This window comes from Zosterops lateralis, assembly GCF_965231275.1.
Source record: "Zosterops lateralis genome assembly, chromosome: 9".
Lineage (NCBI taxonomy): Eukaryota > Metazoa > Chordata > Aves > Passeriformes > Zosteropidae > Zosterops > Zosterops lateralis.
Window position 1 is genome coordinate 21,013,865 of NC_139769.1, and position 22,857 is coordinate 21,036,721.

Genomic DNA, 22,857 nt, shown 5'->3' on the forward strand with positions numbered 1-22,857 from the left:
ATTACCTTCCAGCTAGTCCTAGGTCAGGAGCAGGTTTAGATGCTTCTCCAGATCAGAACTCTAGACCCTGCAGAACCAAGTCCTACACACAAAACTATGCAGGCCAAACTGTCATTTGAAAAGATTTATTTGTAGTGATGTGAAATAGCCATGGTCTACTAAATAACAGGTTGGGGGGGGGGGTTGGAGGGCAGTTGGTTCACTTTTTGGGTTTGGATGGTTTTTGGGAGGAGATAAAGTGGTTTGGTTACACCTATTTACATATCTTTTCAATTGATAAGGTAATTCTGTTGTTTATTACTTCCCCCTATTAAATGTTCAGGATGATACAGTGACATAGGAAGAGTTCACTGATCCAATCCTGAAGAGTTTGGAGAAGATTTTATCCTAACTGTAGTCAGAAAAACAAAAGCCAAAACAAACAAGAAAAAGTATGACCTAACTCACTAAATAGACCAGGTGGTTTTTATATTATATTCATTATCTTATTATAGCTTAAAAATAATAAAAAAAAATTCAGCAAGATCAACACAGGAACAACTATTCAAGAAGATAGATAATTTCCACTTGTTCTATCAATTTCCTGATAGTTCTTCTATTTAGCTCTATTTCCATGTATCCAATAATACAAACAATTAAGCAAGCAATCAAGAAAAATAAGACAAATTTTAATGCATTTACTGTTAAAGTGAATGCAAGTCAGCATTTTCAACATTTATAGTTCTCATTTAAGAAGAAATTTTAGTAACGAAAGTAGTGATGGGAATCATGTGACAGCAAATTTTGCCATCAATAAAATATACTTTTCCCATGTATATAAACTGACTTGAGCCAGCATCAAGTAATTTAGGTGTGGCTCTGTTTTGCAGAGCTATTTCTCTCCCCTATAAATCTAATATTCACTAACTGGGTTTTGTCAACGTAGCTTTTACTTATGTTGTGTTAGAGAATCAGACACTGAAAATTCAAAAACTTTGCTCTTTGTGCCAAACACTCTCCTTAGCTCTTATAATTTCACTAGGATTGCCACCAATGTCATGTTCTTGCAGATTTATTCACTGGGACTTTTACTTTAAGTTTGCAAGAATGACAATTTACACCATATAGGAACTACTGGCAATTTAAAAGCAAAACTAGTTGTATTAGACATTTATTTGGATAAACCACAAAGAATTTTGTTGTTGTTTTTCAAACAGAAAAAAATTAGGAGAGCAATATATCAATAAGAAGTTGATATCTGGACAAACAGAATATAGCTATTTGTTAAATGATACAGTACCTGCCAAAATAAGCTGTGTGCATCTCCTCTAATGAGTTCAATAGTGTCCCCAATCTGGATGTGCAATGGTGGCCCATCTTGTGCTGCTGGCTGTGGGATTCCATTGTAGTTCCGAATGACTTGCATTTTTGGTAAACCTGAAAAAAAATTTTAAAACAATGAAATAGAAAAAATCCCAAAAGCCAGAATCAATTTTTACTTAATGACAATCTATAGAATCAGAAACCCACGAGAGCAATCAAGGAAAGAAACACCATGTCTTTAGCAGGTACATGACTAAGGCACAAGTATTTAGTACCATACCAGGCACAACCAAATAGAAAATAATTACTTTGGAAAAACATCTCTATCCCCCTTCCTTCTTGGGGTGAAGTTGATTTCATGCCTATAGAGACTATTCCCTGTACATGTGCACCCCTGGCTCTGTGCAGGGTTCAAATATTAAAGGTATATTTATTGTTCAAGGCAAAGATTGCAATGAATTAGTATTAAAGACACCGATATGGAAAATCTCATCTGCTTTAGAACAGTATGACCAAAAACCTATGGCCAATGTGAACATGGCCACAAGAGTCAGGATCACAATTCTTTTAGGTTTCTCACAACACTTTTTTTTATTTTTAATTTTCATGTTATTATATCTGCGTGCATGTAGCAAAGCCTGGATCAGTTGAAGGTTTCATTTTCAAGACAAGAACTCGGGATGCACAGTAGTCCTTCCACATCACTACTGACTGCATCCAAACAACTAAGCTGTGTCGGGTATTTTTATTTTTTTTCTTTATTTTTTTTTATTAAATTAAAACTCACTTCTGTCTTCTTGTACAAAGATCTAAAGCACTATTTATGACTGCAGTTCAAGAATCCTCCACAGGCATGTATCAAATGAGGGGCAGTCCCTGTATCTTTAGTCAGAAGATAAAACTGTGGGTACTGCGACATCATGTTCTTATAATTTTAACAGCATTATAAAAAAAAGAAAAGAAAAAAAAAAAAAACACATATTAAGCATTATGGACAACTAATGTATAGCACTCAAAGAGTGTGCTCTGATACTATAAGAATACTTGAAATCAAGTGAAGCACCACCCACTCCATAAAAAAATATATTCAAGATTTAGAGGCTTTTAGAAAGGCATTTTTGCACTCTATTTACTTCCAAGTAAAGCATTTTATCACAACAGAGCTATTTTTAATTACTCTCCCTCTATCTTTAAAAAAAAACTATAGAATAATTTTCCTGGTTTTATCTAAATATGAGATTTTCAAAATCATTACCATTAAGTGGGTATATCAATTTCAAATCTTAACCAGTTTGTGGTTAAGTAAGAGTTTGGTAAGAATGTATATTAATAAATACAAGTAAGAGTGACAGGCTGCAAAGTCAAGGTCACTGGGCTGCCATATTTAACATGTTCTTTGCTGCAAGGTCATCATTAACTTCATTCTAACAACAAAGGATCAGCAGGCCCACAGAAGACTTACTTCTGCTGCAAGGTCACTACTGTAATTTAGGTGGCAACAAACAGAAATATCCATGATCTCCTCTGAATTGTACAAAACATGAAAGAGATCACCTTCAGTAATTACTACTCTCTATATTAATGAATAAATACTAATCCTAAGTGCTGATGAAACACTAAGAAAAGTAATACCAGCTCTTACATTACTCAACCCAAATGACATCTAAACTTTTACTGTTTCTGCAAGTTATCTGGCGTGCTTAAAATGAGCACCTAATTATTAGTAAGCCATTATTCCACTTAGGCAAATACTAGACATTACTTGGTTTCTCAACTGAAGGCTTTCATGCTTTCATGTACTGATTCAGCATCAACAAATGCTTCATGCACTGCATGGCAAACAGAAATAATGCTGCAGACAAGTGTCTACTGAAAGCTGACAGCTTTGTCCTAATGCAAGGAAACCCCCCATCGGAATATGAATTATAGTTCTGCATACGTGATGAGTAAACTGTAACCAGGTACTCATCTTAGAGACATACATGGAAATCAAAACAAATGCACAAAAAATTATTCACATTATAAAACCGTGTATTTGGTGATTTAGTTTAACACATTTTTAGTGTGCAAATATAATATGCTTAAAACCCCATTCTTGGATCAAGCTCATCAGAATATGCTCAGGAAATAATCTTGTACTTTTCACTGGAAATCCTGGTGGTTTTTTAAGATACTATAATGCTTAAGTTATTAATCATAAACATGAATAAAATACTTTTTGTTTCTATTCCACTGGTAATTATAATTATTGGCATCATCAAAAACCAGGGCAAGATAACTATGGAAAAAAGGAGAAATTGTGCTGTGTCAACTAGCAGAATTATTCAAAAGGTAGCACAGAATAAATCCTGTCAAAACATACCATGCCCAGAATACTTGTGTATAATTCAGAATGCTTGATTGTGTAAAATTCTATGGCAATTTTGATTATAAAGTTACCTTGGCAGATGCAATGTTGAAAGATTTGATCTAACACCTCTTGACATCACTAGAAATAATCCTATCATTTTAATAGGCTTTTGGGTTACAGCCTTAATGAAGTTTATTTTCTTGCTTCAGAACCCTCCTTTAAACTTGTTTGTTGTAGTGCCTACAGGAACTATAATAACTACAGCATTCATTTGCTTGCTATAGCTGGGGTCTACTATGGTGACACACAAAACTTATCTTTCTACTGTAATTTTACCACCCATTTTATCCAATTGCTCTATTTGGCTTACTTAGGAGTTCTTTGTGTTCTGTCATTGCCATGAATAATCAGTGCCAAGCACAATGTATGTGCACCACCACCACACTCACATAAACCAGTGCCCGGAATAACAGGAATACAAGGCCAGGATTCCAGTATTCTGCAACAGCACACAGTAATCAATTTATTCTTTCATTCAGGCACTTCCATAATGAAGTGTGCTAGCTTCAAGTCCATGGATAAAAAAATGCATGGGTAAACAAGGGAAATTATATTTTTGTGTTAATTATTTTAGTACATGTTAGATTTGACTCAGATTCTGAAATGTGCTTTATAGCTCAAAGTAAAACAACTGAAGGTAAATTCACTCTCCAACAACAGGAGTGTCTGACTCACTAAGGGCCATATTCATTTCAGTATCAATACCAACACACATGCACACACGGCCTGTATCAAAGGTATAAAGGTAGTGAGTGCACAACCAATATGTTTTGCTAGTTATATGAAAATATCAAAAGGATCTATCCCTGGCATATGATTTTAAACTTTTTTAATCACCTTTTCCAGGAACAAAAGACTATATGAAATCTTTGAATCATCAGTCAAAAACCAGTACATAATTTTCTGGAATAGCTAGATTTTCATGGGTAAGTGTTCTTCTCATAGAACTTTTCTTAGATCACTGCTAAGCATGGAAAAAATAAATGGGGTACAGAAAAAAAATAATAAATTGAGGGAAAGAGTCAAAAAGCTCCAAATAGAATGCTTAACTTCCTTTTCAGCATGCAATTACAGATTTGATTATAGTAGCTCAGAAAGAGTTTAGCAGATTAACATTGAGCTGGTGGACATTTAATTAAGCAGAAACTGGTCAGCCCTCACCTCCTAACAGATACAAAGGACAAACACTGGGGTGTGGTGTATCCAGACCTATCCATCATTAACACACCAACCCTCTCAAACAATCTGTGAGTTTAAAAAGCTTACCCTAAACCAAATCTCTCTGCTCTTATTGTTCACTCTAGAATTCTATTCTCTGTGCATTTACAATTGTGCTGGCTTTGGCTGGGATAGTTTTCTTCATAAAAGGTAGTATGAGACTAACTATAGTTTGAGTTTGTGCTGAAAACAGGGTTTGCTTGCACAATGTCAAGGCCTTTTCTGCTTCTTGTAACACCCTGCCAGTAGGCTGGGGGGCACAAGGAGCTGAGAGGGGACATGGCTGGGACAGCTGGCCCCAGCTGACAAAAGGATAAGCCATTCCACAGGACAGCAGGCTCTGGATATAAAGTGGGGTGAGGGACAAAGAAGGGATGTTTGGAGTGATGCCATTTGTCTCTCCAAGTCATCATCACAAACGATGCAGTCCTGCTTTCCTTGGGATGGCTGCACACCAGACTGGCCAAGGAACATGGTGAATGAATTCTCACTTTTGCTCCACTTGTGTGTGCAGCTTTTCTTTTAGCTGTTAAACTGTCTTTATCTCAACCCATAAGTTTTCTCACCTTAGCATTTTGGTCCTGGCCAGGGTTAAACCACAACAAGAACCTTCTACTTTTCACTGTAAATTAGTTCATGGCCAACTTACATCCATTTAGAAACAGGAGCCTGCAAAGTTCTCCTTGTCTGCATTTATTTTCATACTACACTTAAAGAGAGCAATCATACCCCTATTAACCTTCATTTCGCTAGGCTAAACGAGCCAAGTTCTTTTAGCTTCCTCTCATAAGAGACCAATTCCTCTGAGGCAGTACACCAGCTGCTTTACAGAAGTTCAGACAGGCATGATGTAGGATATTTTCCACGTCTATCTTGACATTTTGTTTTTAATTGGCACATGGATTCATAACAAATACACTCATTAAGAATCCTGAGGACTTGCTGTAATTCAATAATGCAGACAAGAAAAAGTGGTGTCCTACAGAAACCTGAAATGCTGTAGAGTATAACTATGGATTATTTGGGACAGAAACAGTAGAGAAACTCTATGCATCAATGACTAAAATGTGAAATAAGTTAAGCATTTAGAGACACTTGATTGCAATGTACATAGCTGCAGTACTGACAGTATCTAACAATTGCAGAAAACTTGTGGAAACATCTGGCACAAAAATGTTACTCATTAACACGTTAAAAAGAGGGTAAAATCCCAACACAAAGGACAAGATCACAATTTCATTCATGTATTATCATTAATGTTAAAAATCCCATTGGCTTCCATTAAGTCAGATTTGCACATGACAGAGTTTTTTATCAGGAAACTTTTTAATTTAAAGATACAAAAGAGCATGGTAGTTTCCAACATTGAAATCAAAACCCAAACTTATCCAGTTATGACACCGATAAATATCTAAAATTTACTTCACCTGAAAACCAGAAAAAAACCCAGATTCCTAGAAAAGTCTTCATAGCCAGGCTCTGGGTCACAGAACTAACATAAATTGATGATCTAAATTGTAGCTCATGAGGAAAAATAGAAAGCATGATAGAGTCAAGATTTATAAAGTACCAATTAGCTTACATTATAGAAAAATAAAATCTTTCATAAACCATACCATTCATTTGAGTATTTCATCTAGTAATTATGAGTCAAGGAAGGAGGCTACAATTTAGAATTAATATAGTCCACAATAAATTAGAATAACCATTAGACTATGAAACAAAAAAAAAGTAAACTACTTGTATTCCTTACAGCAGCTCTGCATTTCTAAACAACACTGAATGACACTCAGAGTCTCATGCAGAGATTCAAAGATGTTATTTTTTGCTAACAACATGCATAATGCACGCCCCATTATGACCTCTACCTGTCAAAATTGATTCCAGCATCTGTTATTTCCAAGCAACGCAAAACGTGGTTTACTCTTTGGGCAGGGATCATTCTAACTCACAAAATAATGACACAGCATATAAGAGAGCAGGGTTCAAAGGTGAATTTGTGGATAAACTTTATACTATTAGCAGAAAGACATGAAACAACTTTGTCTGCATTAAACATCCCTTCCTAGTTAAAATGAAGATTTTCTTTTTCTCTATGAATACTATAGTCACCAACTAATCTGACTGAAAAAAAAAAAAAAAAACACTAAGCAATGGAATAAAGCCTCCTCACTTCATGAGGCTTCGAATCTGAAGCAGAATTTTAGACTACCTGACAAGGCCACATCTTGATTCCAGAATCTCAAGAAAATAGCATTGCCTTTTGTATAGGAAATGACAAAGGCTCACTAATTCTGTCCTTTCTTTCACCAAAACAGCATTTTGGGTTTCTGTTTGGAACCTCTGAACTTGCTTTGACCCTCTTTGGTTTCTATCTTTGCAGCTACAAACACAGGGAATACAATTCTGCTCAGAAACAAGCTGACATTTAGTGACTGATAAAGCCTTCCATAGTAAAGACTACGAGGAATATTCCACCTGAAATTTCTGAGCAGGTACATCTCCATACATCTTCACACTCCAGCCAGGAAGTGAGGGCTCATGGCAGTGTCTCACAGGATTAAATGTCTGAACAGTGGCCCACAGTGTCAGGGATAATTTTAATAGCAGAAACTAAAGAGACACGGGAATTCATAATGAAAGAAATAGTATTTACACCATGGTAAGTAAAATTACGCTCTGAAGGTTTCTGATCAAGAAGCGTAACTGCAAATAATAAAGTAACAAGGAGTTATGATAGAAAAACAGATGGGTTGATAGGGACAGCAGTGTGAGGAACAGGTGGAACTGTTATACCTACAATCTGAGCATCCATGACACAAAATCACCAGCTTTGACACATTTTTTGGCAACATCATCTAGGTCCAGCACTAATATTAAAAGCCAATTAAAGGAAAGCTCTAATCTGGGCATGAAAACAAAGTCCTTTGGCATTCTCTGTACGTTCATCCAATCAGCTCTACTAGCTTCATTGTTTAAAATTCCTGTTCATAATCATTTTATAGCAGAAGAAATTGTAAACCTGATTCTTCTGCCTTGCATTTATCAGGAGAGCAGCTTCCCAACTCCTCATCAGTGTCATCTATCTCCACAATCAGCAGAAGTCAATGGCTTTGTTACTGCCAGGGCAAAACTTGTCTAGAAGGCCTTCTCAGCTGGTGAAGGGACATGAGGAAAGCAACACTACTAATCACTTTAAAAAACCCCACTTACAAAAAACACAATTTTTGAGGCTGTCTATTAATGCCTCAAAGGAGACTAAATTGGGGTGGGATTTCTTAAATTTGGGACAAGTACTTGAAACACAAATTACAGAATTCACATACATGGAAGATGCCAGCACAGTCTATTAAGAGCACTCTTCAGAGCAGCAGTGATTTAAATAATTACTATTGGACAAAATTAACACAATTAGCAAGTACACAGACATACCTCAAAGAAGATATTTTAATTGAACTTTTAATTCTCTCAGTTTTAAGTCATTATTTCTGTATGTCATTGTAATTAGATGTTCTAATTTTAGATACTGCTTTTAATCCTTACATTCATAAAATCATAGAATGGGCTGAGTTGGAAGGAACTTTAATGATCATCTCATACCAACCTTCCTGCCATGGACAGAGACAATTTCCATTGGACCACTCTCTACTACCTAATCTACGTCTTCAAATCTACAGTTTTTCAAAGATACAATTTTTCCACCATTTCTCCTGCATATAGAAACTCTATTCTTGGCAGAGACCTCTGCAAAAATGGTCAACCATCAACCAAAACGAAGATGTGTGGGAGGAAAAAATCTGTCTGCTAACAGTCTGATCAACAACTTGTTATAAGAAACAGAAAAACATCACAACTCAGGAAGTCCTGGTGCTTCCCCAGGTTTCATGGATCTGATCATTAGCAAAAAGCCCCCTGGTAAGTGGCTGCATCTCCTCCATTTTCTAGTTAAGATCCACACAAAACTTGGAACTACATTGCAGATCATAGCGGGAGTTCACTGCAAGGAAAATAAACAAGACTAGCAATGTTATTCAACTTACAAGGCTGCGTTTTCAAAACTGTATGAGTTCTGTTGTTTTTCTACACATTTATTTGTTTTTATATTACAGTAGTTTTGCCGCTCAAAGATGGATGCATAGACAAATGGGCATCTTCCCCTGCTCTGAACGTCAGGACGTGGCCTCACTCAAATGCTTTTGTCAGCAAAAAATTTTTGAGGATAACTGTGCTTAGTGATAATATGAGCAGCATTAATTAAACTAGCACCATGGGAATATGGACATTCACCAAGGTGAACAGTCCCCTCTCAGTAGGAGCTTTAAATTTCCAGGTTTTCCAAGGCAAGGTCAGCTTAGTGCTCCTATAAATACAGCACTTATTTTGATCAGAAATAAGAAACTTAGCCAAGAAAATCTAAAATCCAAACTAAGTTTCAGATTTTTTTTTTAATTTAGAAAAATAACTTCAACAGAAAGCATTTTCTTACTTCGCTCTTAAGCAAGGACATTTGGGCACATCGTGACACTCACTTTAATGAGCCTGAAAACTCACCTCTGTGCAAGGAAAAAAAAACTGGCATAACAAAGATGCTTCTGAAGAGCTGTGTTTTCCAACTTCAGAAGGGAAAGTCACAAGGACTGCCTTTTGGGAAAGGAATGACCCTGTTCTTATTTAGATGACCAATGACCATTTGTCTCTCATGCCCATAAGGGTGGTTCTGTTCCTAACTCTCACAGATTCACTCACTGAGGTTTAATTTACTTTTGTGTCTCAAAACAGAAGGAGAAGAAACTGTAAAGATTTGGGGAAGTCAGGCGACAAAATGTTACAACACAAAAGAAATACAAAAATTACACTGCTGAAAGAATCTACAAATGCCAATCCAATACCATTTGCACAGCAAGCACTTTCATAAGCTGTATTTGCATCTTTCAAACACTCAGGATTCCCCTATAATATATAAATTTGTCTTTGCAGATCCATATTAACTCAGAAAACCTGAACATGCCCTAGATTGAGAACTTCAGATTGCAAATGCAAGGAAATAGGTCTAAAATAGCAGAAATTTCTGGTGCTATTCCAAAATTATGTCTTAGTTTTTATACTCAAACCCAGGGATTTCTCAAAAGAGAAGGAGGACTCTCTCCCTGACTGCACTGAGAGAAAGCAGAGAGCTAAGGATGTCACTGACTTCCTAATGGCCATTGCCACATACTTTTTGTGATTCATTAAGAGTGAAAACCATTTTTCTTTCACTGACAGACCTTGGTTTCCTTTTCACAGCAAGTTTTCCTCCCAACTAAGTGTTAAGGACAAGCTCTTGTTGTTTTGTATAATTTTAGCTTCAAATGTTTATTCAGGCAACTACTCCTTCATTGGAGTGACACAGGCAGTTATCCTTGTTAGAGTAAGGGATTTTGGAATTGCCTGGATTGAATAGAGTCTCAGCATTTCAAGCAAGTCTTAGAAACAGTTGAGCATTAATGCTTCATGGGAATAAAAAACAAAGAATAATCAGGTTCAAAAACACAATTTTCATTTGTTTTGACAAAGTAATGAAATCTCATCCTTTAAATGTCGTCTAGGAGGTAAATTAGGGATACAAACTTTAAAACTCATGTTGCCTCAAAAGTAAGAAGCTTCATTTTTTTTTCTTTTTTTAATTAAGCAAAATGGAGTTTTGGCATATGAATTAAAAAGTGTGGTACATGTGGTGCTGCTTTTTATAAAAGCACATGGTATGAAGATTTACCAGTGTTAATTATCACATCTTTTAATGTGATGCCATAGACAGGCATGGCATTCTAACTCATGTATTTGTTCAAACATGTACCTGCCTCGAGGGGCCAACAACTTGCATTGGGCAGATACTACAGATGAAGGTGTGTCCAGAGGTGGATTACGTGCAGCAAAAGGCTCTGAAATACAGGGACAAATCTTGGAATACAGAAGTCCATTATTCCACAGAAGTAATTATTTGGAGCTGTACCTTATATACTGACTTCCCCATGCCCAGGGATAATTCTGCAACAAGCAGTAAGAGGGAAAAGGCTTGAAAACAGGAACCCCACTTTGGAAACTGAATTTAACAGTGTAAAATGGCATTAATCTTGTACAGGACCTAGGCATTTTATCTAGTGCTGAGAATTGACAGATCAACTAATTTTAAAAACAACATATAATCCATGAAAATATGTATCTATGCCAACTAGAATCTTTCACAGGTATTATATTTAAAAACACACATTGCTGAAAATGTGCTGACATTTTATTCATCAAGAATTGCAAAAATAAGAATTCAATTCTCTTTCATGCAATTTCTTTTGTGTTCAGCATTGACTAATAGCATCTGCCTCTAAGATGAAAGGCCTTAGTCTCCTATTTCTGTTACTTATGAGAATTAAATTCTCTGGCAAGAGAAGCATTTTAAATTATTACATAACGTGAAAGGGAAGTGGCTGATGCCTGGCAAAGCAGGCAGGTCCCAGCACATGACAAACAATTTTGCCTGCACGCACCCTTCTCGTAATGCTGTATAATCCTTCAGGTTTTCAAGTGAAACACTCTCATGATCTTACTCTTCAAGCAATTTTTATTCTCTGTGGCCTCTACCCTGCTTACAGCAGATACCTCTTTTACTTCTTAACTGATAGTTCTTAGCACACACGCAAAAAATATTTCAGGCCTTGTACACCTTTTTTGCATGCAAGCATGAGCAGACAAATGTTGCCAAGAAATATGGAATTATATTAAAGCCATGAAAAGACACTGTTGTTTCAGCTAAAACAAGCCTGCTCTTAAAAAATATGCCTACTTATTTCTGGTCTTATATAGGCTACAGCAAATAAATTATGTTCTTTGAGAAAAGAGAACTTGTTTTCATTACAGAGTATTTGTGCAATGAAAGTAAAAAAGGATGAATGTGTATTTCACTGTTAACACCACAATGCAGTTTAAATTGTTTATACCTAAAGAGTATATAACTGGAAAAATTTTTTATGCTGCACACTTTGCATATTTGAACTACTGGCCATCTATAAAAACAAATTCTAGAAAATCCAAAATGCATCATATTTTGTGATGCCTCCAGCTTTCCTATGAATTTGTAATATCCTTAGGCTTAATCAGCAGATATACTTAGACAAAGGCATTCAAACTACAATGAAAATATGCACTGAGTATAAAAATATATATCTTACATATAAGATTTTACTGTCTTCATTTATGTCAGCCTTTCTTTTCTAGCAGAACTAGTATATGAAAAATTTTATCTATTCTGATTCACTGTTTTTCTATACCCCCTTCTATCACAGAAAAATATTCTCAATTTTTAGTAAAAATTTTCCAGATCATTTATAAATTTAAATAGATTAATTTTCCATGACTACATATAAATAAATCCTTAAATTGAAGATTGCTTACACAATGAATAAATAATAAGCTGTAAAAGGATCTTCTTTTAAATGCAAAAATTAAACCATACAATAAAATAATCCATCACTTGATCTTTGTTGCAAAATCAAGATGTTACTGGTAAATTATCATAGGCAATAAAGATGGGTATCAGTTTAGTCCCTGTCAAGACATCAATGCCGCCATAGTAATCATGTTGCATCTTACATATTTTTGTTTCTTTCTTTCCCTATCAAGGAAACCCTCATATATTTGTCTGCATAATAGTGAAAGTTCTCCTTCCATTTTCTGTTTCCAGTCTGAATGTGGATTATATCCTCCAGCAAAGTGTGAGAGTTGTTCAGACAGAAACCATACCCAAAAGCAAAGTATGTGGGTTGGTATCCCACGTAAGGCAGGATCACTTATCTCACTTGTCTCCTCACTGTGGCTGCCACTGCTGCCTCCCATGAAAGTCATTTAGCCTGTGACTGGGTGATCCATAGATTCAAAAGAAAGGCAGCAAGGGAAAAAACACCACACCTTGTGGCAACAGCCTGTAGTTATATCAAAGAATCACCAGAGATCCAACTGACACCAGCAGAACACCCAAGACTTGGTTCTGTCTCCCAAAATACTGCCCTGACAAAGAATACACCTTCGACACTTAAATCCCAGCACTGGTTCTTTGAGCTTAGTTGATCATTCAGTGTTTCTCAGGTGCCTGAGCCTTGTACAGAGCAACACACAATTACAGGTTTAAATCAATACCACCAGAAATGGACAAATACCAAAACTGGCACACAATGCACAGGAGCAGTCAGAGCTTTAAGCCCCTATCATTAAGCCTCACACTCTTTTCCTTCTCGGCCTTTCTTGTCCCCATGATAAAGCAAAAAAAAGGGAGGGCACAAATTATAGGGCAACCTGTAGGGTCTCCTGTAAAGAAGAATTAAAGAAAAAAATGTTGTAGAAGATGTACCAGCATTAAGTGAATTGCAGTGTACCAAAAATGATCCCTGCCAGTCACAAGAAGACTGCTACTGCCAGGAGTATAATGTTGTTCTGGAAAGAAATCTGTGATCCATACATGCAGCGTTTGTTATACCGTATTTCACGCTATTTGTTGCTGTCAAACCCAATTAAGGAAAAATTCCAAGAAGAGCAAACATCACACTTTATTGTCTGAACTAAAAGACAGTGCCCCATGCTCTCCCCTCTCCCACATGCCCTGTTCCAAACAGGCTGGTTAAAGAATAACCTCTAAGGTTAACGGACTGAGGCACGTTTTCAAGGTATCAGATAATGAAGTTACTTTTTAATTCCCTGTTGCACACTGAAACACAAGTTATAAGAAGAGCAAGACTGAACACGTCTTCTATTTATTTGCAGGTCAGCAAGAGCAGCAATGAGGGCTAAACTCGAAGTTCTTTCACTTATGCCTCAGTAAAGTACTTTACCTTTTTTCCTGCATAAACCACACCTAAGGGTTAAAATTGGATAAATTGATTCCAGTGAAAAATCCATCAGATCAGGTTTTATAATGCCACTGCTTGAAAATGCTAAGTACCAAATAAATCCAAACATTACATTGCTAAGCTGTTAATTATGATCTGCAAGCTATTTCTTAAAACAACTCAGTACCATAAAAATAGGTAGTTATATGTGAAGACAATGTTTCAAAGAAACTCAGTTGTAATCAGTAGATGTCTCAACACAAATATTTGACAGTTGTACAAGGCAGACTGGTAAAGCCTACTATAGAAACAGAATTTACAAGTGTATGTATAATATAATATATAGACTAGAAATAATTTTTAAAAACAAGTCAGGGACATTGTTTAGAGTTCTTTAAAGCAGACAATGAAGAAGCAGGATTATATATTAATGAGGGTTAGCAAAATAATTTTACCAAGACTCACAATAAGGCTCTCTTCCAGCTTACATGATATAAGAGGAAAATTTTCCTCCCCCGATAAATAAACAACAAAAGAACAGGATATAAAAGTTTAGAGCAACAGTATTTTTTTTTCAAATAGAAGGCAGTGTCCAGAAGGGTCACCCAAAGGAATCCATGCTCGGCCCTTCCTTGTTCAAAAAATTAATAAGCATTATAAAAATGGGATATTAAAGTGGATTAAGTCTTGGAGAAGGGACAATAGCCTTTTTTTAAAAAGAACATTATTTGCAAAGGACTGAAAGGAGATTTCGTGAGCAAAAGGATTCAATATCAGAGAATAACTCTGGCTGGAAGGATCTTTGGAGGCCATTTGGTCACACCTTCATGAAAAACTTAAAGTAAGATATGGATTAGAATAATGGATCTAGATAATGGATATGGATAACAAGATATCCCTCATACACAACAATGGAGTGTGAAACAGATAGCATCATAGAGACAACAGATCTCAGAGTATTTTTTACAATCAGTTCTTCAATATCATAATCTAATTCTGTTCTGTACCAACACTAAGAAATTACTTGTGGCCCACACAGAACCAGAAAGACTGACTACTCTTGGAGCTAGAAGCATGCAAACGAGCAAACAGGATGGTGAGACATAGAGAAGAGCTTCTGTATCAGAAGAATTAAACAGGTAATAGCTCTTCAGGCCAGAGGACACATGACTGGAGGGGATATGACAGACTGCTCATGAGTGGCATAACAGTGACCAAAGTACTCATTATTTCCTTATTTATTATTCATTTTCTTGATCCAAAAACATAGAGGCATCAAAGTAATAGGTAGCAGGTTAAGAGCAAACAAAAAGATGTGCTTTATTCACACAACTAATTAGGTGAGTGACAGTTAAAGGATGTTGTGAAGATTTCAGACTGATTTAAAAAGTGGTCGTGAAAATGCATGGAAGGAAAATTAAGAGTTAAAAAACTAATGCTGGTGTAAAGTACCACAGCACTTTACCCCAAATTCTGTCCTTCAGCATCCATTTAATTGGCCACTGTTGAAGGGATCCTGAGCTAGCTTGGCCTGCAGCCTAACTCAGCTTCATTCTTCTCTGGGAATCTCAGAGTGGTGAGCAGATTAAAAACTCTCCTGAAGAGCAGCATCAGTTTCTCAGGCTCTTGCCTCTGGCCTCTTCTACCAAGCTTTAAAACCTTCCTCAGGCAAAAGGCAGAGGCAGTTTGGGGAGCTTCTCTTGTGTGAATTTTCAGCAGTCTTTTTTTCTCCCATGGGATGGCTGCTTTCAATTTTACAATGTTTCCCAAATTCTTTGTGTGAGAATTACTTTGAAGTAGTGATCAAATACTGATTTAGTTAAATGAGTGAGCCACAAAAAAAGAAACCATATGCTTTAGAGTACTGTTAAAATTCAGTTACTTTTGACTATTTTTAATCATTCATTGCCTTATTATCTTTGTTTTGCCTTCTGAGAATTACAGCACCCTGAAGATTAAAATCAGATATGAAAATAGATGGGTAAATGCAATATTCTTCTTGAAGATGAATAAGAGACTTGTAATTCCCAATAAACTTTACCAAATACCAAGCAATTCCCTTCCACTTGCCAAGGTAAGTAAAGGCAAATTTGGGCCATATAGCTGCTGGCACAGGTCTCTTTTTTAAAAAACAGTGCTGCACTATTTTTGTGTGTATTTAAAATACAAAACAGTGTAATTTTTTATTTTATTGATCATACTTGTATGCCCATTTTGTCCACCTGTACCTGACCTTTTCCTTTTTTCTTCCTGACAACTTCCTTGCAGTTATCTCTAAACAGTGACATTTTGCTTAAATAGTTGGTGCTGAGTGTTTTTTTGCAGAAAAAAAGAAAGATACTGAAGGATTTTTAATCCACCTCAGTTTAAAAATTATGTTAGCATATGGATAAGCATGTACTGGACACCATTATTTCTCTAAGAGAAAAATAAAATGCTAATTGCTTAAGATATAGAGTCCCCAAAACACATCCAATAAGACAAAGGAGTTTAAATCACTCAACTACAAACTAATCTTGCAATCCAACCAGACAAGGATGAAAGAGTTTGACAAAATAAATACATTTCATCCTTTGGCATCTGGTTTTTCTGATGTTTAATTAAAAGAAAAGGCTAAAGGCTATGTTCTTCTCTGAATGTTAGCTCACTGCTGAGATGCCAAGGGGACAGGCACCTTTCAAACACCTCTCCCCAACAGGAATGTAAAAATAATTTTAATTTAAAATAAAACAACCCAAATAAAAATCATTAAACTGCATTTGAAATGCTTCATTGGAAGACAAAACTCTGCTTCACCTTCCAGAAATGCATTAGAGGAAAATTTCTTGGTGCAAAACATTAGACATGTCTTTTCTTGCAACACAACAAAGACAAATTTATTATTTTGTGAAGCACTGTAGAGGAAAAAAAAAGGCAAAGATCTTGAATGTAATACATATTTTAAATAAATATGTGAGATAAATTAATTTGATCTCACAAATTAGGGCACACAATTCAGTGTATCTCTGTATCTGCTGCTGAGGCCCAGCTGAGAGAAGCTGTCCCATGACAGGGGACCACAAAGAAACTCACTGACTCTTGTCTCAAACACCAACCTCACCTCAGCCACTTGATGTAAAACGTGCTCCAGCATGTCTATCAATACCAAGGCAAGGTCAGGTTAGAGCTGCAATCCAAGGCCCTCAAAGAACTCCAAGACTCCACACCGTGTCAGCAAGCAGCACCACATCTCTCCTGGCAAGGAGTGTTCTCTTTGCAGCAAGTGTGCTCCCAGCTGCCCCATTAAACCTGTCCTGACCTGCAATTCCTCTGCTCCACAAAGACTCCTAGAGACATGTACTGGGTACCTTGAACAAAGTGCTTAGATGCTGTGTAGAAAAGGAAGAAGTATCCTTAGCTGAATAAAATCCAGCTGAGAGTTAAACATGTGTCATGTGTAAGTAAAATCAAACCTCATTTTCAGTTCTGTAGCTTGCTTAAAACATTATCATGCAGCAAAGTCTTAAGTTACTCAGTAAATCTAATGCTCCCCAAACATTTTAAAAGACTTCCAACTTTGTCAAACAATTATTTCTTCACTAGAGGAAGTTTCATGAAACATTTCTCTTTGCTCCAGTATTCCTTCTGGCTTTCCGCAATGTAATTTACAGTCACACTCATTTTGTCCAGCCATTAAAACACATCACTGTGTTCCATGTTAACAGTATCTAAAGCTGGAAAGAATGCCATATGTAGATTCTAGTACTTGAGGGATTGCTATACAGTCCTACATTTTATTTACAGGAAATATAATTAAATAACAGTATTAAATGTATATGAAAAAACACCTATCAATGTATTTCTTGATTCTATACACAGGAATTCATTTACCAAGGCAAAAAGATGGTACTTGGTCTAATTTATCCAGAGGATGACAATCCTAATAAGGAGATACATGACATCAGTCAACTCCTCATGAAATACTGGGGGCTTGTTTAATGCTGAGGTTTTTTTGGTAGACTTTTTCTGAGGCTTAAAATCAAGATAAATTCTTGTTCTCAACACTGATACTGACAGCCAGTTAGTTAGTACTGGGCCACCAACACCACAGCCAGAATCCCAGGTAGCTGCTGCCACTGCTGAAGTGGAGAAATAAATTCCTGTTTTCAGCACTGGGCTTCACAATACAAAAGGTTCTCTTTCCTCATCAGTGGAATAGGGCATTCTCTATACTGGGCTGGATGAGAAAGACAACAGCCAATCAAAACTACTAAGGAGCATCCTGGACAGTCCAATAAAACAAGAAAATGAGCAACATGCTTCAAATTCTTAGTTAAAGAGTAGTTTTATCTATTACAACTACATGCTTGGCAAAGACTTATCTGCTGGTTGGGATATCCCAGCATTTGAGTTTGAGCCAGATTTTACTTTTGGCTGGGCACATGCTTGGAGTGGCACTGAAATGGAAATCTGAGTTAGACTTGCATATCATAGAGCACATCATTCTTACACACTGTGTAAGAATTTGTTGAAATATCTCACAGCCTAGCATGCTTCCTTCTTAACTGAAAAGAAAATTTTAACTGCCAATATGACATTATCCCCTAATTTTTACTCCAAAGACAAGATGCAAACACTACCACACTACACAAACACCTGAATATTGTTTCACTGCTTACTAATCACACACATATAACAATGACACAACCTAGTTAAAAGATTCCAAAATCCAATTTCAACAAAATATGAAGCACAAAGTAGCTTATTCCCACTATAGCTAATGAAATAAACATATCTCCAGTGTTGTAACTCCTCCCTACACAGATTGTTGTTGTTGTTGTTTGTTTAATGCATATTCTTCAGGCCATAAACCCAGAGACTCTTCAGATCCTGAGGGGTTTCTTATAATCTGTGTAAAACCAACATTAGAGGATTCACAAATCAAGTATGGACCAGATACCAACCAAAAATACAAATACCTCTTTTTAAAATTATTATTTTAACTTTGAATTCCTGGGCTGAAAAATACGTTTGTCCAAGCTACTGCATTGTATACATGACTTGCTAGTATTGTGTCCCTCCATCCCAAAAAAGTCAGACAATATTTTACTTTCTGCAAAGGGAAATATATTGGTTCTGGCCCTCAGTTCAGAACTGAGGTTTTCTAATCCTTAATCCTTGCTTATAAAGAAATCAGTTGTTTAAGAAGTCAGAGCATGCCCAGCAGTGATCTTTCACAGATCAGATTTTGAGTTTAATCCACAATGAATCTTGACTATAAGGCTTCTAGGGTTCTATTTTTACCAAATTTATCCTTCTGATATGAAATATACTTTCACACTTCTAGAGATTAAAATTCCAATGTTTACATTAGCAGAAGTGTTTAGGGTAAAACCAGTATCAAAAACACTAAGCTGTGAATCTATCACATTTAGACTCTTTATACTGGAAAAAAAAAAAAAAGACAGCAAACATACACTGTACTATTTCAAAAGCTGAAAAAGAGAGTAATTTTTACTCATGTAAAAATAAATATAAAATTATTTCCTTTAAAAACATTGGTCAGACTGCATCATCCTTCTTAAGAATTCACACAGTAAGAATTTGTGCTTATGAGTACACATATTAATGCTTCATTTGTCATTTAAACCTATACTGCAAATCCCATGCCTAAACATATTCCCTACATGAGAATAAAATGTCATACAATTATCATTTCACATGCCCATTCTATGCAAAAACTGACAGCAGTCTGATCACTTCTCAGATGTATTTAAGCAGAATCATGTTCTTCTACCATCACGTGCAAGCTGTAGTTCATTTTGTCAATGGCTTTTATTATCTCCTGCTTAATCCAAAGAAAGGTTATTTAAAACCTGTCCCAATAAAACATAGTAGATGAAGTAATTGAGGAGGCTCTGTGCAACTGGATTGCAGGCTGAAGGCCTGGTGCACAGTGTAAACACAAAGCCATGTTTTGTAGGATTTCTAGTGTTCTCTTCACCTGTACAGTTTCTGCAGACTTTTCTTTTTGTACATGTTTTTCTCATGACTGCATTCATTTCATGGGAATTTCTCTGCCTCATCATCCATTAATCATTTTTCCTTCTACCCTTCCTTCTTATTCAGCACAAAGCTAGTCACACAAGAAACTGTCACTGTCAAAACTTTTAACCCAACGTCAAAGAAAAACAAATGAAAAAGCCATAAACTAACTTATTGCCTTTAGGGTACTTCAGCTACATAGGTTCCTTCATCAATCAGCTTTACCAGCAGGAAACAAGGTAGTTTAATCCTGTATCCTCCCATTGTTTTGTTTAGACCATCCTTCAACTTGCACTACTTCTCATCAAATTCAAATGATTTTTCATTCTGGGCTAAGCTGTGTCAGCAAAAGTTGAATTTGACTCTAAGCATAAAAAGAGAAGCACCAATATGCATTCACCTGACCATGCTATTCATTATTCTTTACTAACAGGGCCAATGGAGACAGAACAATCTTGGCAAATTGCAACCCAAAGCATTTGTATTTACTGGTGATATCAAACTCCACTAATATTTAGTCACTGCAGGTGTTGGTTATTGATTCACAGCAAGTGTCTGCTCCCTAACCTGGCACCCATGCTCCAGCACCATCACATCACTGCCTGCAGCAGCAGCAAACCAAACCTTCTAAAGACAAAGCAGTCTGGGCAGTCAACCTTTTGACCACCTCTCTCAGCAAAAAGAACATCCTGGTGGCTCAGACTCTTCAGAACTTTACATGGCAGTGCTCTTGGAAAGCTCTGAGGCTCAATGCAGTAATGTATGCCTGACATGACTGATCTCTTCCAAGTGCTGCCCTCTGGATAGCACATGTCTCTCAAGGCAATGTGCAATCTGATGAACAGTAGCACTTAGATTATGCAAAACAGATGCCAGGAGTTTGCCAAGGACTTTAAAAGTTATAGCCACTGAGTTACAGGAGAATGTCTACCCTGACAAAATGCAAAACAAAAATCTCATTTCATTTGAAAACTGACAGTATATGTATAGAGCACATTAGTATGTAATATCTTTCTCATTATTTAAAACCTTTAAAATGTCAGAAGTAATTCTGTAAGAAGTCTTTTAGAGCCATGTCTCTAATAAAGGGACTTAAAGTTCATGCAAACGTTCTGCATTTCTTTTGGCTTTAAAAAATATTATGAGGACCAAGAACTTCACTCCATAATAAGATTATCCCAACAATTCAAAGAACTGTTCTGTGTAAGTAAATGGACAAGGCAGGGGGCAAGCAAAACTCTATTTTAGGCATTGGCTATATGCAGCTTTTAAACACCTACTTAATTCAACTGCTTTTGGTGATTTCAATGGTACTTAGTCTTTAATAAAAAATACTTTTTAAGTATCCTTGTATATAAAGATCCTGCAAATACTTCTATCTAAAATCACCAGTAAGCTTAATAGGTTCTCAAAGCTAAATTACTTGACCTTCTATGACTCTATGTGAGACAGCTGTGTTTTAAGGTACTGAACCTATAAGGATTATTCTACAAGCACACAATTACGCTTCACTGCAACATGTACCAATGAATGGGAAGAAGTCAGTCTTGTTAAGAAACACTTGGAAGAAATCATCTCCTGCATTATTTAATTCCTACCCTTGATGTTTCCCTCTCTGACTGTATTAATTTTCAGAGTTACAGGGTGCTCATTTTTTTTCTTTTATGACTGCAGCCGTCACGACACACAGAACAATTTCTAGAATCATGGAGCAGGTTTATTTTGCTAGAGGGAACAAAGCGACGATACGTGTTCCAAAACATGTCAAAGGTACGTGAGTAAGAAAGGTGTGGTCTGCTTCAGCTAGTTACAACATTTAGACTTTCCAAGCCAAGGCAGCTGCAATGCTAGTGGCATAACCAGCATTCCTACTTTTTGAAAAGTGCTTAGCTCTGCCAGGCTATAATGTGGTGTACAGAATTGCCATCCTGCTTAATGTTTAACTCCAACTATTCTCAGATGTCCACATCTAGAAATATTTAATAATCCACAGCTGACTTGTATTCCAAATAATATCTGCATAACAAATCTCCAGTAATTAAACTACACAAGAAACATAAAGGACAAAAATGTAATTACTGTAAAAAATGGCACTAAAAATATCACACAGTTGCACTGAAAAACATTGAATATTTTATACAGACACATGATGGGTCTCCAGAGGAAATGCTCACCCACTTGAGTACACAACCTATAACCAAGCATTTAATTTTCTTAAGGGCTGCTGCTGCCATGATTCTAACAGAAGTATCTACTATAAACTAACAAGAAAAATAAAAATGCTTTGAAATTCAATATAAAACTGCAATTGGTTTATGCCTTTCAGAAAAGCAACTCATACAGTTAAGCACTGAGCACCACTACACTTAAGAGCTGAGAATAGCCACAACTTGAAGACTTAGAACCTGAGCTTTATAAGCAACTGTCTGCTATTCATCCTTTAGTTATTTCTTTTAAAACTACAGAGTACAGTAGGGTGGGTCATATTAACTGAAAGCCCAGAGGCATTTTGTTGTTCAAACAGAGCTTAAAGAAAAAACAAGGGAAAAAAATTAACAGTTCAACCAGCTGACCTTATCTTTGAAATCAGAAACAGAGCAATCGCTTTAGACCTTCATGACTTCAGCAGTCAAGTTCTCAGCATTGTGTGCATGGCAATAGCATTAACAATGCAACTTAACAAAGCAAGTTACAGCCTTCTTACTCTTTTTATTTATTTTTTAAGTATTAAAAAGTCAGGACACAAACCTGGATCCACATGTCTAGAGCTTCTTCTAATTCCATTTGTTCGTTTCTGCAGAGCAAAAATAAGAATCAAGGATATGAATAAACATGTTTTCATGAAGGTTCATTGCAATCATTTCATTCCCACAATCTACTAGGCAAAGCTGGTTTTCTTAAGTTATTTCCCCCAACCACCAACACAATTATCTTTATCTTGTAGAAAGATCACACTTTGAAAAATATTCTCAGTAATGTTGATGGCTTTTTCATATATCCCATTTTTTCTGACACTAGGCTGAAAGAGTTCAGTGCATAGAAGGTTTGTTCATA

The 22,857-nt window shown here is 36.2% G+C and overlaps 1 protein-coding gene across 1 annotated transcript in view; it reads right to left on the minus strand.

Moving 5' to 3' along the window:
• VAV3 (vav guanine nucleotide exchange factor 3) overlaps positions 1–22,857 on the minus strand; it is a 147,436-nt gene that overhangs the window by 26,212 nt on the left and 98,367 nt on the right. Inside the window, exons 19-20 of the mRNA XM_083867189.1 lie at positions 22,552–22,597; positions 1,280–1,416 (exon numbers count right to left, since the gene is read on the minus strand). Coding sequence (XP_083723315.1) covers positions 1,280–1,416; positions 22,552–22,597 — 183 coding nt within the window. The remainder of the gene's footprint in view (positions 1–1,279; positions 1,417–22,551; positions 22,598–22,857) is intronic.